Here is a 14353-nt window from a genome sequence, read left to right on the forward strand (position 1 = left end):
CAGGCCTGTAACTAGAAGAAATGAAGAAACTTCACCTCCACTGGCTCTTCAAAATGATCATCACACTTGAAATGATCATCAGAAAAGTATAAGGAGGGGCACCTGGGTGGCTCAGTCAGTTAAGCGTCCGACTTCAGCTCAGGTCATGGTATCACGGTTTGTGAGTTCAAGCCCCGCGTCACGCTCTGTGCTGACAGCTCAGAGCCTGGAGCCTGCTTTCGATTCTGTGTCTCCCTCTCTCTGCCCCTCCCCTGCTTGCGCTCTCTCTCAAAAATTAACAAACATTTAAAAAATTAAAAAAAAAAAAAGAAAGAAAGAAAATAAAAGTAGAAGGAAAATCTAATTGGAAAAGTTTTAAAAGCCAAACTTGACCCAAAAACCAGGAAAGTCAACCTGGTGGCCCATCCAGGATCAAGGCCAGAAGAGAAGACAAGCATCTTTTCGCAAGGCTCAGTGAGCCAGCCTGCTCCCTTCAGCCAGCTTTGAAAACTCTGAAAACTGACTTTTCAATAGGTTGTAACACTGAAGTTGCTGGGGTTCAAGTTTCACCAAGTTATGGTGTGTTTTGTTTGTTTCTTTGCCTTCTCTGGAATGCTACAGTAGAAAATTTATTCCACAGTAAGTGACTGTGTTCAAACGCAGTGATGTGGGAATATTTTAATCCTTCCCTCTCTGTGCCAATGCTCCAGGATATGTGGCTTCTACAATCATACACACGCATGCACGTGCCCACACAGGCATGTGCACAACTCTGAAGGTTATTCAGAAACAAGGGGGAGACAATTAGGCTACCTGAAAAGGCGCAACACAAATTACCACATATGGTTTGCAAAATATGCCAATCTGTGCTGCGAAGAGGCTAAAGGAAGTTGTTGCTGTTAAAATGCTCGGTTCCAAATGCCTTTTCCCCTTCAAAAATGACTTAAATGTGAGTGTAATTTGTTGCTTCAGTGTCATTTTTTAAACAAAGAAATTAGGAAAAAATAAGTCATTCTCCTTAATTCTGTGTTTCAGGGAGTTGGGAACAGGAGAGAATTATCTGCACTGCTTTCTCGTTATACATAAGCTGTCTTTAAAAACGGTCTTCCTGGGGCGCTGGGTGGCTCAGTCAGTTAAGCATCTGACTTCAGCTCAGCTCATGATCTCATGGTTCATGGGCTCAGGCCCCGCATGGGGCTCTGTACTGACAGCTAGAGCTTGGAGCCTACTTCAGATTCTGCGTCTCCCTCTCCCTCTGCCCCTCCCCAACTTGTACTTGGTCTCTCTCAAAAATAAATAAAACACATTAAAAAACAAGAAAAAGTCTTTCACTCTGTTTAGCATTCGCATTTAGTTAAAACAAGGCTTTACAATTTCTAAGGTAAAAATAAACTTCCCGGGTCCCGCTAAGCATCAAATATCTGCCATTCTTACCCGCTTTGCACATCATCGAAGCCAGCAGTTTAGAAACAATGGAGCCTCTTTTTCTCATCTTGCACTGTTTGCTGTAAGGAAAGTAGGGAATCACGCCGATGATGCTTTTGGCACAGGAGGTCTTACACGCGTACACCATAATCAGGAGTTCCATGATGGTGGTGTTTACATCCCTGTGTTCCGAGAGAGAGAGGAGGGAGGGAGGGAGGGAGGGGGGGGAGGGAGGGGGGGAGAGGGGGAGGGGGGAGGGGGGAGAGGGGGAGGGGGGAGGGGGGAGAGGGGGAGGGGGGAGGGGGGAGAGGGGGAGGGGGGGAGGGGGAGGGGGAGGGGGAGGGGGAGAGAGTGTCCCAGCAAGGAACGTGAGACGCCTGTTCCAACAAGATGTCAGCAGTGTGCTACTCCTGTCTCTACCAAGTCTCAAGGCTCGAGACGCAGAAGAGGAACCAACATGTCCCACATTCCCTCCCAGCCCATGACACTACTTCCTTTCTTCCTAAAAATAGCAGTCAGAAGAGCGAGCTTCCATGGGCTCCCACCGACACACGTATCTACACCTACAGGTCTGCCCGCCCTCCGCCCTCAGTCAGAGACACACTTTCCACACCGAAGTTACTCTGAAATGAGCCCTCCAGATGGCCCACTAACCACCCCTACTCCACAGGACTCCAGTGATCCTCCCTCTCTTGCCTCCATCGTCAGTCTGGTATGCCCCCCCCCCCCCCCCGACCAGACTGTACCCATCGGACTATAAACATTCTGTTGTCACATTAAAAACAACTAGTGGGGCGCCTGAGTGGCTCAGTCGGGTAAGCATCCGACTTCGGCTCAGGTGATGATCTCACGATTCGTGGGTTCGAGCCCCGCGTCGGGCTCTGTGCTGACAGCTCAGAGCCTGGAGCCTGCTTCGGATTCTGTGTCTCCCTCTCTCTCTGCCCCTCCCCCACTCACGTGCTGTCTCCCTCTATCTCAAAAATAAACATTAAAAAAAAAATTAAAAAAAACCAACTAGTGGCCATTTTTCCCACTGCCCCCGAACTTCTTTGCTCCCCTGTGTATATGTCTCAAGGGAGCTGTCTACACTGCTATCATCAGCTCATCTCCACTCACTCTCTCCCAACACGTTCCAATCCAGGTCATCAACGACCTCCACGCAGCTAGATCCAAGGTCATTTCTCCTCCTCCTCTCACCTCAACTCCCCGGGCTGCTCACCCTGCTTGACCCACTTGGCTTCTAGGACTTCCTCCTGTGCTGCCCCACTTGGCTTCCTGTGCCGGTTCTCCTCTCCCCACCTTCCTGCCTAATGCCCATTCATTTGCCCTCTCCTGTGACCTCGCCTCATCCACTGGGCTCCTCATCGAGTTTCATGGCTTTCTAGATGCCGGGCACTCAAGGTCACACACCCCCCCCCCCCCCCGAAAGTGAAAGAGTAGGAGGAGAGGACCCGACAGGGAGTACAGAGTTACACCAAGGGTCCCGAATCATGCGTGCGGGAGCACTTGTCTCCTGTGAACTGCTGACAGGCTGGCCAGCGCTAACCTCTGATCATGAACTTGTCTGAGTGACTGCAGAAGTTGAGCTACTGGACAGCATTGCCTCCATTTAAAATTTTTCTAATACTTTAGTGCCCACCATTAGCCTGTACTAAAATGAAACAGAAGATGTACTGACGACCTCAGATCTCAACGTTAACTATCTGGCAAAGACCACAACGGCCAGGCTTCCGGCAACCTGGCAAGACTAAGAACCACAGAGCTCGCACAAGCCTACGGCGCGGCTCGGAACGATGCAGGATGAGACGAGCAGGTGGGTTTCACTACAGGAAGAAGAAACTAAAAAAAGGCGGGGGGCAAAATGATAAGTGTTGAAATAAACCAAAACACAGGAAAGGAATGCAAGGACCTGGAAACGGGAAGGACTACACGAGCCCCCCTCTGAAGCCCTGAATTCTAAGTCCGATTTGGCTTTCCATGCCCACTTCTCCCGTGTGACGCAAACACTTCCGTGCACTTCTCCAAAATGGAGTCACACGTGTCTCTGAGGAGGTAACAGCACCCAGACACGCAGGAGCCAGAAGCGACGGAAGTCGTCCTGTGCTCTGCGCTTTCCCCACCCCGATGCCGGAAGGTGAAGGGCAAGGGGTGCCCACAACGGAGTTCTCCACCAGCACCCTGGCCCTTCAGCATGCCAGGCGGAGAGGCCACAAGAACTCAGTGCCCCCAGCCCCGCCCAGGTCTGCCGAGGACACTACGTGGCAGAGGGATCGAAACAAGCGGCCCCCGCCCTTCTCCATGGCACACATGCTCCCAGGAAGGCATGGGACGCGACGACAGGTCCCCGTCAACTGTTCTTCCCAGAGGAGCCAGGGGACTACGAGACTTCATCCCGATGAACCAAGGACCAGGATAGATGTTCAACATTCGGTGGAAGTATGTGTGTTGCGAGGCTAAATTCTCCCGAGACCAGGCTTTCTTTGGTATTTTTTACACATATAAACACAAATCTAACATGCAGCAAAATTTAGCATCTCTAAGCTCAAAAAATGGTACACGCTATATAAACTGATTTTCAGACATTATTAAAAGCCACTTTGAGTTGAAGAACTTTCATACACAGAGGCATTCGGAGGCGTCCGTGGACAGTGCGGCATTTGATAAAAAAAACGGTGCAGAGAACCTCGCCGCACAGACTCTTCCACACCCACCTTACACATCTGTGGCCTCGACAACTTTCCAAACACACACATACGTATGTCAAACGTCACACACCACACAGGAATACATCCTTCAATACATTATTTTACCTTCTCAGCTCATTTAATCTACATGATAATAAGTGGTGATTTTTCAATGACCTGCAGTCAAAGCTTTAAGAAGCCCAAGTAAGTAAACCCCTCTCCCCCTGCCTTTTTTGGGGGAACCAGAAGAGCTTCCCTGCAAGTTGTATAAGATTCCGGCTACTGAGAGGCAACGTCATAGGTCCTATTCTCGTTAAGAGCCTCTGCTCCAGTACCTGGCTACTTTCACCCTTCGAGAACCCTAAAAGAACACCTAAAAGTCAGCAGTTATGTCAGAAAAATTAGCAAAATAAAACATACCAATTTTAAAATGGTCATAATTCTTCCTGTCTAGTCAGCTCTTATGATTCCAAGCACTCTTGCCCAGAAAGAAACCCAGAGAGACCCCGTGTCTGTTGGCTAAGGACTCACTTTGAGACAGTCTGGATGATGAAAACATCCTTTCCCCTCACGGATTCTTGAATCTGTACTCTTGTTTCTGGCGGGAAAAGGAAAAAAAGAGGCGGTGGTGAAGATGGCACATAATTTAAATTTTTGAAAATGCACAAAAAAATCTTCCTCATCCCCAGTGTCACAAAATGTGGAGAACGGAACTGTTAAAAACATTCACAAGGCTTTTGGTGCTGTAAATGATAGTGAACACACTGGCATCAATCACCCTTTTTAAACATGTCAACGTTACAGTTCGTGCTACTGAGAGAATTCCATTTCCCACTTGGACCAAGTAATCTACCCTTCTTACTTCCATACAGGCAGGGAGCACTGAGCCACGCTGAGCAGGGTATCTCTATGGGAAACTACATACTCCTTCATAAAAGCAGCAACAATTAACTTATTTGGCAACAAGTGTTACAAAAACATTATAAGAATAAAGACAAAGAAGGTTTAACATCCCTACTCTCAAAAAATCTTGTGAATGGCCACAAGGAAACAATTAAACAAATGAAGAATGGGGCATTCTTCAAAGTATCACACGAAGAAAAGAAATGTCCTAGATGAGAAGAAACTAAAGAGATACAGAAAACACATCCCTTGAGGGGCGCCTGGGTGACTCAGTCGGTTGAGCATCCGACTTTGAGCTCAGGTCATGATCTCACGTGAGTTCTCTCATGAGTTCTCGCCCCACATCCGGCTGGCTGCTGTCAGCATGGAGCCCACTGTGGGTCCTTTGTCCCCTTCTCTCTGCTCCTCCCTGCTCATGTGCTCTCTCTCTCTCTCTCTCTCAAAAATAACATTAAAAAAAAACAAAAAAAAAAACAGAAAAACAACAGTGAAAAAGAAAACACATTGCTTGAGCCAAGAATCCTGGTTTGGAAAAAAAAAAGAACCGAATAGCCATAAAAGGCTCTCCAGGACAACAAGGGAAATCTGAATATTGGCGAGATATTACATAATTAGAGAATGGTCATTTATTTCTTTAAACCAGACAACGTATTCATGCAGAACAAAGTCCTTTTCCTCGGGAGGGGCACAGCCAAGCATTCAGAGCTTAAGTGATCTGATGCCTGCAACTTACTTTCAAAAGGTTGCACGCATTCATATTCATGTCGCAAAATGTAAGCTGTTGAGTCCACGGCAGACATACACGTGGGATATTCACAGCTCTAGTCTCTTATCTTTTTTACAGGTCCAAACATTTTTGTTAAAAATGTTGGGAAAAAACAGAACGTGTGTTTACAAAGGAATATACAGTACCAAGGAAAGAAAATGAACTTTAGGGTCAGGGAGAGCTGGGTTTGAATCCTGACTCTGTCACTTCGGGGACTTGGGGACTTTGTACCTAACATCACCCCTGAACACAGGGCTTCAGTCCCTGGTAACAGCGAGGAATCCACAAACATCAGTTCCAGCCTTCCTTCCCAATAGACACCAAGTATTCTCCCCACCCTCAGGCAGGAACCCAGAGGGCAGACGAACTTTCCTCCTGGGACGAGACTCCCACCACCAGCTCTCCCTAACCCTCCCTTCCAGGCTACACAAAGGGCATCACGCAATCTGCTTTAGCAGCAGACCCTTCTCCAAACTCTCCCTGCGTATTTTCTTCAATTACACATTTTTCCTACTGAAGCCACATGGGCGATCTTGGGAGGCAGGAAAAAGGTGGCAGTGATGGCAGAAATAAATAGGGGGGAAACAAATTTGTGCCTTTTCATCAAAGCGTCTTGTAAGTTCTCCCAATATTTAGGTAACTGCCAAAATCCTACAGTGGAGAAGGACAGGGAACCAGTGTTTCCCGAGCACCTACTACGCACCAAGCAGTGCGAAGGCACACAAATTATCCCATTAAATCCTCAAAGCAGCACAAATCATTCGCAGTTTAGAAAAATTAAATAACTCGCCAAGGATAAGTCGTCTGACCCTCGGGTCCTGGTAAGCTGTCCATCATTCCTGCTAGGATAATTTCAAATATCCACCATTTCTACAGAAATTACAAAGAGTAAGTAACACGTGAACAAGTGCACAATGTGGGGTGTTTATGTAATGACGGAAATCAATTAACAAAAGCATTTCCTAACGGCAATTTATGGGGAATAAAGAATGGCAACCAGTTAACACCGTGGCCACACAGGGCTTTCTCATCCCACCTAAGGGGACACAAATTCACACAATTGCTGAGCTAGATTTCCATTCAGTGGGCCAGCTGCGTGCATGTCTGCAGTCTTTACTGAATGAGGTCTGAGAACTGGAGTTCAAGCCCCCCAGATGGTCTACGTCCAGTTGTATTCGCCCCCTTGCCCGCTGGACTTCCCGCAGGCAGAAATAACTGGCCGCTGGGTCCAACTATTTTAAGAGCAGAGGATGAAGGACAGAGCCAGAACGTCACATTCCACAAAAAGATCAACATCACACGCATGTCTGAGATAGCTCACCTCTGTTAGGTTCCTGGTAAACCTGCACTTTGCCCATCTCCACCCCCAGCCGCCTAGGGAAGAGAAAAGGGGGAAAAAGCTGAAAAGGTAATAGAAATAAAATCGACTCAACATCTTTACTATTTAAGGATGATTCATAAATTGATTAAAAGTGAGACAAAGCGAAATAAAACAGAGGCACTCTTACTATAAAATTGAAAGTGGATACGATACTGTCTGTCGCCGCGTTACCTAACCCCCACCCCACGCCTCCCCAAGAAGGCCTCTGGAGGCCAGCTTAGGCTGATCGAGCCTGTCCCTGGGCTACACCAACCCCTCCTGCCTTTGAACCTTCTGTTCCCTCTGCCTGGAGGGTTTCCCAATTCACATACCATCCCCTGGGCTTAAAAGGCACCTGAGCTAAAACAGAACAACCTGCACAAACCTTTCCCTTCATCCCGTTTTCCTCACACCATCGCCACCTGAAATTCTCTTGTTTGTTTTGTTGACTTTCTTCTTGTCTGGCTCCCCTACTACATAGAAGAAAGGATCCTGACTGTTCAGTTCACCGTTAATCCCCAATATCTAGATCAAGGTCTAATACATAGTAGGGGGTTCAAACTTTATTTAATAAATAACTAAAACTAGACTGAACTACAATCTATGTAAACTATGTTCATACAGAATACACTTCATTGCTCTTCATACGCAAGTAATTCTCCACGTATGCGGCACCTAACACAATCCCTGGCACTTATAAAGACTCGATAAATGTCTGCCGAACGAACGTGTAGGGAGTTACGACAGTTCACAAAAAAAGTTAGCCCTTAATATACAGACAATACACAGACCAGCTACAAAACATCTGTTCTCAAGTTTAACAATCAGTTGCTATTCCGATAGTCAAATTTAAAACATGACATAATGAGGGCGCCTGTGACTGGAAGAAATGAAGAACCTTCACCTCCATTGGCTCCTCGAAATGATCATCATACTTGAAGTGATCATCAGAAAAGTATAAGGAGGGGAGCCTGGGGGGCTCAGTCAGCTAAGCATCTGACTTCAGCTCAGGTCATGACCTCACGGGTTGTGAGTTCGAGGCCGCATCAGGCTCTGTGCTGACAGCTCAGACCCTGGAGCCTGCTTCAGATTGTGTCTGCCTCTGCCTCTCTCTCTCTCAAAAATAAACATAAAAAAATTTTTCGGGGCGCCTGGGTGGCTTGGTCGGTTAAGCGTCCGACTTCAGCTCAGGTCATGATCTCACGGCCCATGAGTTCGAGCCCCGCGTCGGGCTCTCTGCTGACCGCTCAGAGCCTGGAGCCTGTTTCAGATTCTGTGTCTCCCTCTCTCTCTTTGCCCCTCCCCTGTTCATGCTCTGTCTCTCTCTGTCTCAAAAATAAATTAAAAAATTAAAAAAAAATTTTTTTCTTACAACATGACATACTGAATATGGATTTTAATGGCACGAAGTACTCACTCAGCAATTTTCTTTGAAAGCTCCATACACGAGGAGTTAGAATTTGCTGAAAACAACACCAGACCTCCTTTCGTTATGTTCATCTTGGTTTCTAATTCAGGTGGCGCCACACAAAACATCAAAACCTTCTTGGTTTTCCAATTCTCAGAGCCTAGGAGGATTAAAAGTATATTAAGAACCGCCACAGAATATGAAATTCACCTGAATGAACTTTTTTTTTTTTTTACTAGCAAATGACTTAAGCTGAAGGAAATTAGTTTTCGCCATGATGGAGTCTTTTATATTAAATATATGTATGGACAAATAAAAAGTTCATTTGGATTTCAGGGTTCCGGATTTATGGAAAAATGTTACTGCATGATTTAATTAGTTTTCATGACCACTGGGAACAAACGATAAACTTACAAGAAAGGCGGAGCTGAAGAGCTCAGTGTTTTACTGTTTGCTGCTTAAAGTCAATTATGGACAACCTCCTTTTATTCTCTGACAACAAAATTCCTCCTGGATTAACACACAGAAAAATGGCAGAGCCATTAGCAAGGACATGGACTGATCGATCCTTCAATGACGAATAAATAGCCCATCTGTGCCCAGCTTTTCCTATAATAACTATTTACCCCCAAACCTCCCCCTTGGCTGCCAGCTGCCTCTCTGATGCCCTGAGTCATGTCTAAGCTGGACCTTGGCATCTAAGTTTTTCTGAACTGGAACACAAGGCTGAGACCAAATAATAACCCCAAAGGGAAGGAAAGCAACCACCCGACTGACAGGCAGCAGGGCACAAACAGAAAAACCCCTGGCCCGAGAGTCATCAGAGCCGAGGTGGTAATCCCACGGGCCGTTCATGTGCTCCTCCACTCTCTGGGCTGAGTCCTTATCACCCAAGGAAGGTGCAGGACTAGATGCCGTAGCAATAACCAGCAGGCCACGGGGTGGGGGGACCTGCCCGGCGAGCCCACTGCATTTCCTCGGTTGATGGCTCCAGGAAGATCACAAAGGGACCGAAGCCAAGCGGATCTTTCTTGTTACTCTTAAATTTTAATTACACTGGTACACACACACATTCTCCTTGTGAGGAACTGAAACTTGATGTTTAGGCTAACGTCACTAGCACCAATCCCAGGCTCCTTCCCACCCACGTCCCCAGGAACGGACAGTTCTTATCAGTTTGGTACGGCCACCACCTGACCTGTACCCATTCACATGCGACCCCCACCCCATAAAAAAATATGTACAAAAATACCTTTCTAATGTAAAAAAAATCATTGTGCAAATTTATCTATAATCTTTTTTGTTAAACGATGTATTTTGACAACCCGGGGGTTGTATATTTACAAAATATACTTTTGAACTGCTTCGCGTACTCCATGGTGTGGAGATGGCACATGTAGCGGGTCACCATCCTAAACAGGGCTCCTAGCGCACGTGTGCGTGTCTCTGCTGTAATTGCAAGAACCACTGGGTCCTCGGGGCAGGGCAATTTATAGGTATGGACGCACCAGCAGGCTACGAGAGCACATTTCCCCAGGGTGCCTCTTATGGGGCATCCCGTGATGGGAAAAATGGAGCACTACAATGAAAACTGACCTACAGTGTATGAATTCCAAACACAAACACATGCACAAATGACCAAAGCCCTAAGGAGACCAACGAGGATACCTACAATGGAAAGTGGCTCGGGAGCAGGGATCAGCCAACTACAGCCCACGGGCCAAACCAGATCCCTCCAAATGCTCGTTCTGTACATAAAATCGTATTGGAACACAGCCATGCTCACTGCCTACAAACTGTCTATGAATACAATGATAGAGTTGAGTACAGGCCATACAGCTGAAAACACTGATCATCTGGGCCTCCACAGAAAGTCTGCTGACACCTGCTTTAGGGCAGTGTGGGCCAGAGTGGCTGGTACAGATGAAAAAAAGAATGTATTTAGTCATCAATACTCAAAGTTGGAAGAGATCTTAAGTATCTTCCAACACCATCTCTCAACCAATGCTATGTCTGTCTTTAGGAACAGATGGCACAGGTCTGGAGACGGAAACAATAAAAACTCATTCTCCTGTAGTTATAAATACAGGCTTTGGAGTCAAATTCACGATTGCATCTGGGCTCGACTCACTGTGAGGTTCTGTATGAATGAGTCTCTCTTAGCCTTAGGGTAAAGTGACCTTACAGGGTTGCTGTAAAATTAATTTCTGTACAGCACTTAACACAGTGTGCCACACAGAGGATCTGCTTGGTAAATGGAAGCTAGCTACATTGGTATCCACTTTCAAGGTTTTGGTTTTCTACTGAACAAGTGCGGTTACATGCATATGTTGGCCATCTTGTTACATTCCCCAAACCTCAAATAAGAAGCTTCTTAAGGTACCGGTGTTCTTGAGAGGACATGGAACACTCAGAACGAAAGCATCTGAGGGTAGAAAGAGCTCTGAGAGATAACCAGGCCCATCTACAGGACTCCCGCCAAGGAGCCACTCCAGGTGCCTGAACAGCTCGAGCCCAAGGCCCATATCCTAGGGGCCCATCATTCCAAATTCTTCCTTAGAACACGCTAAACTTCCTCTCCCTGCCCTCAACACCTCCTGGTCTTTGTCCTTTCCTTGATACTTTACAGGAAACATCAAATTCCTTTTCCACTGGGCAGTGCTCAACCTATCTCAAGATGGCTCTCTTGCCTCTGTGCCTTCTCTTCCCCAGGATACTTCCTGCAGCCTTTCGTTATTGGTCACAGTTTGAACGCCCTTCACCACTGACTGTGGTCTCTTAAGTCCTAAGTCTTCCGACATCAGGTTTCTATAACCAAAACCCACCACCATCAAAATGGCACAGGTAGGGGCATCCATTTGGAAATGGTTATCGACAGTCATATTCTGCACCTACTCACTGCACAAGATGTTCAAACTTAAGGGCTGTTGCTAGCTTGGGTTCTCCTTTACCCTACTGGAAATTCAAGTTGTACTCTTTACCAAGCTTCAAAAAAGTGAGTTTTAGAGATTATCCTCAGAAACATAATCACCAGGATGGGGCCTGGCAGAAGGCTCATTACCACAAAGCTTTAGCGTGAAATGGAAAGTGAAGAGAGCACTCCCATTCTCCCTGCTCCGCAACCCTGTAAACTACAGCTGCTTTTACATTTATCCTAAATTTACCCCAGAATGTGTGAGAATTATTTATAACACATATGAAAACACGTCCTTTTCCGAGGCTCTCAGTACCTTTCGAAAAGCAAACCCTACTCCTCTCTGAATGAGACTGGACAATCTATGAAGTCTCCTGAATGAATCCACACTGAAAGACCACTCGCTTTGGATGTTGCCAGCAGTCCTTCCAAAACCACTTTTCTGCATTTCAGATGAGGAAGGCTTGCCTTAAAGTGTGATGCTTTCCCTCCAAAGCATCCGCTGCAAACACCTCCTATCTAAAGACACCGGAGTAAGTGTGAAATCCCGGGCTTGCCTTCCGTGGTTACTAGCGACCCGTTCTTGGGTAGGTGGCTTGGCCCTTCCCTTCCTGACAACAGAGATAGATGTTTGGCAAGATCAGCTTCCCCCACCAGTACCGAAGGTTCAGGACAGCAGAGATTTTTTTTTTTTTTCCCCACCATTATATTCTCTGCTGTATATCCAGTGCCTAGTACCTGGCACGTGGGGGCGCAACAGTGTTTGCCAAAGTAACAAACAGTTGTTGAATAAAGCCTGACCTCACTGAGTCGCAACAATTGACAAATAGTATTCAAAGCAGTCTGCAAACTAAAAAGCATCATAAGATGCAAACAATTATTATTTTTATTGCTGACATACCTCGCTCAAAAACAACTGCTTTTTATATCAGTACCGAAGAGAATTAGGGCAAAACCTAAGCCGAATTAATCTTCCGTGTCTCTGTGACCCCAGGCTCTTTGCCCGTCTCTCCAGCAGCAGGTTTTCTTACAGCTAACGCTGTTTTCTAGGTGCTATGAATTCTTACGGCAACTCAAGAAAGCAGGTGGACCTGCTTTCTTGTGGACCCATTTTACACACGGGGAAATGAGGCCGGAGATTAAGAAACGTGCTCAAGGCTGTGCGGCTTCTAAGCAGCTGACGACAGCTGAGTTTCAGTCTGACTTGTAGCAGACAGTTGTATGCAACAGCACAGAAAATGATGATACTCCCATGCTGAATTCAGCATCACAGCAGAATCAGACAAACACCCAGATTTTTTTAAATGTCTAGACAGGCCTTGTTTGAAATACAATTTATACCAGGTGTTGAAGAAAGAACACAACACATAACTTTTAGTATTTCCCCTTTTGGTCATTTGTACCAGGGAAAGAAAAGAACAAGCCATATATGTTCAATGATGGTCACTGCAAGATTTCTTTTTAAGAGCAACACTGGACAGATAGAAAGCATCCATAATGGGGTAATTAAGTAAAATTCGGAAATATATAGTCAACATAATAAAAACGGTAAATATCCAGGACTCTGTACAGTGCTTATGTTAAGTGAATAAGCGCAGAATTTCCTCTCTGCTAATCAAAACTGGGTAATCACGGTATAGACCGGGTCAGGGTAGGAACACGGCCAGGAAGAAGGGTAGGATTTAGCGGAGTTCAATGATGTGGCTGAATTATTTTTATTTGCTCATTTAAATCTTCTAAGCGTAAGAAATCACACTTCTTCATGCTCCAAATCCCCAGTCTGCATTTCCTTATTCTTTATAAAAGCTAAACACCCAAACTGCGCCAATATTAAAATAAAGGGGGGAAAACCCTATCGTCAAGGCAATATGCTGGGGAAAAAAACATTTTAAAGTCAAATAGTATCTGAAAATCACATCGAGGTCCTCCCTCAACCTCTGCTGGGTGAGCTCTGGGTGGAAAGAAAAAAAAAACAACCGGCCAGAGAAGAACAGAAATGGTCCGCGACTAGCAAGGCCAGTCAACTTGGAATCAGGGGCTGTGTCAGACCAGGGGCCGGAGATGGCTGGGTTGGAGGCTCGTTTTCTGAGCCGCCGGTCCCGTAATTAGGGCTCGACTCCCAAAGGCGCCCGGAGCTGGGTCACCCGGGGCCGCGCGCCGGGCCCGAGCCCCGCGGGCCCCGCGAAGGAGAGGAGGGAGGGAGGGAGGAGGGGGCGGCTGCGGGCGCGAGCCCGGGGTCGCCCCGCCGTATCCCCCCCCAACCCCCCCCGCCCAGCCGCCGCCCCGGGACCGCGCGACCCGTCCGCCAGCCGGCGCCGCGGGGCTCCCCGCCCCTTGCACCTGCGCCCCGCACTGCCGGAGCCCGCCGGTCCGCGCCGCCACTCGTCGCTGGCTCCCGCCCGCCTACCTGGCCCCGACCCCAGCCCCGGCCCCGCCGCAGCCTCGGCTGCCGAAGGAAGAAAGCGCCGGCTCTCCAGGCGGCTTCTCTAGGAGCAAAATGGCGACTCCATGCGCAAGAACGGCGTCCACGGCGACTGCGAGGCCTGTGGGCGGGGCAGAGGGCGGGGCCGGGAGCAGGGATTGCGGAGGCACCTGGCTCGCGGGCCGTGGGCGGGGCCCACCCGAGGGGAGGAGCGGGGAGGGGGCGCGGGGGAGGTGCAGGCTAGAGAGGTGGGGCCGTGCTGGCAAGAGGGGCGGGGAGGTGGACGGGGCTGAGCCTCTTTGGACCCCTGGGATGCGGTGGCTGAGAAAGCAAAGGTGTGGAATTACAAATGTCTGGGTTCAAGTCTTTAGTGGCTTGTAACCTTGGGCAAAGTCACTTCACCTCTCTGAGCCTCAATTTCCTCATCCGAAAAATGAAAATGACAGTAGCATCTATCTCATAGGGTTATGAGGATTAAGTGAGATAACACCT

General features: G+C 47.5%; 1 protein-coding gene across 2 annotated transcripts in view; it reads right to left on the reverse strand.

The window, feature by feature from the left end:
- The window catches only part of PRPSAP2 (phosphoribosyl pyrophosphate synthetase associated protein 2), a 45818-nt gene extending 31837 nt beyond the window's left edge, over positions 1 to 13981 (reverse strand). Inside the window, exons 1-6 of one of the 2 annotated variants that reach the window (XM_042966141.1) lie at positions 13847 to 13981; positions 8940 to 9035; positions 8535 to 8685; positions 7079 to 7131; positions 4620 to 4686; positions 1414 to 1586 (exon numbers count right to left, since the gene is read on the reverse strand). In XM_042966141.1, the coding sequence (XP_042822075.1) occupies positions 1414 to 1586; positions 4620 to 4686; positions 7079 to 7131; positions 8535 to 8653 (412 nt within the window). In that variant the 5' untranslated portion in view covers positions 8654 to 8685; positions 8940 to 9035; positions 13847 to 13981. The remainder of the gene's footprint in view (positions 1 to 1413; positions 1587 to 4619; positions 4687 to 7078; positions 7132 to 8534; positions 8686 to 8939; positions 9036 to 13846) is intronic. The other variant, XM_042966142.1, reaches the window with a different exon arrangement.
- Between the last annotated feature and the right edge of the window lie 372 nt (positions 13982 to 14353).

The sequence above is a fragment of the Panthera tigris genome, chromosome E1, assembly GCF_018350195.1.
Source record: "Panthera tigris isolate Pti1 chromosome E1, P.tigris_Pti1_mat1.1, whole genome shotgun sequence".
Taxonomy (NCBI): Eukaryota; Metazoa; Chordata; class Mammalia; order Carnivora; family Felidae; genus Panthera; species Panthera tigris.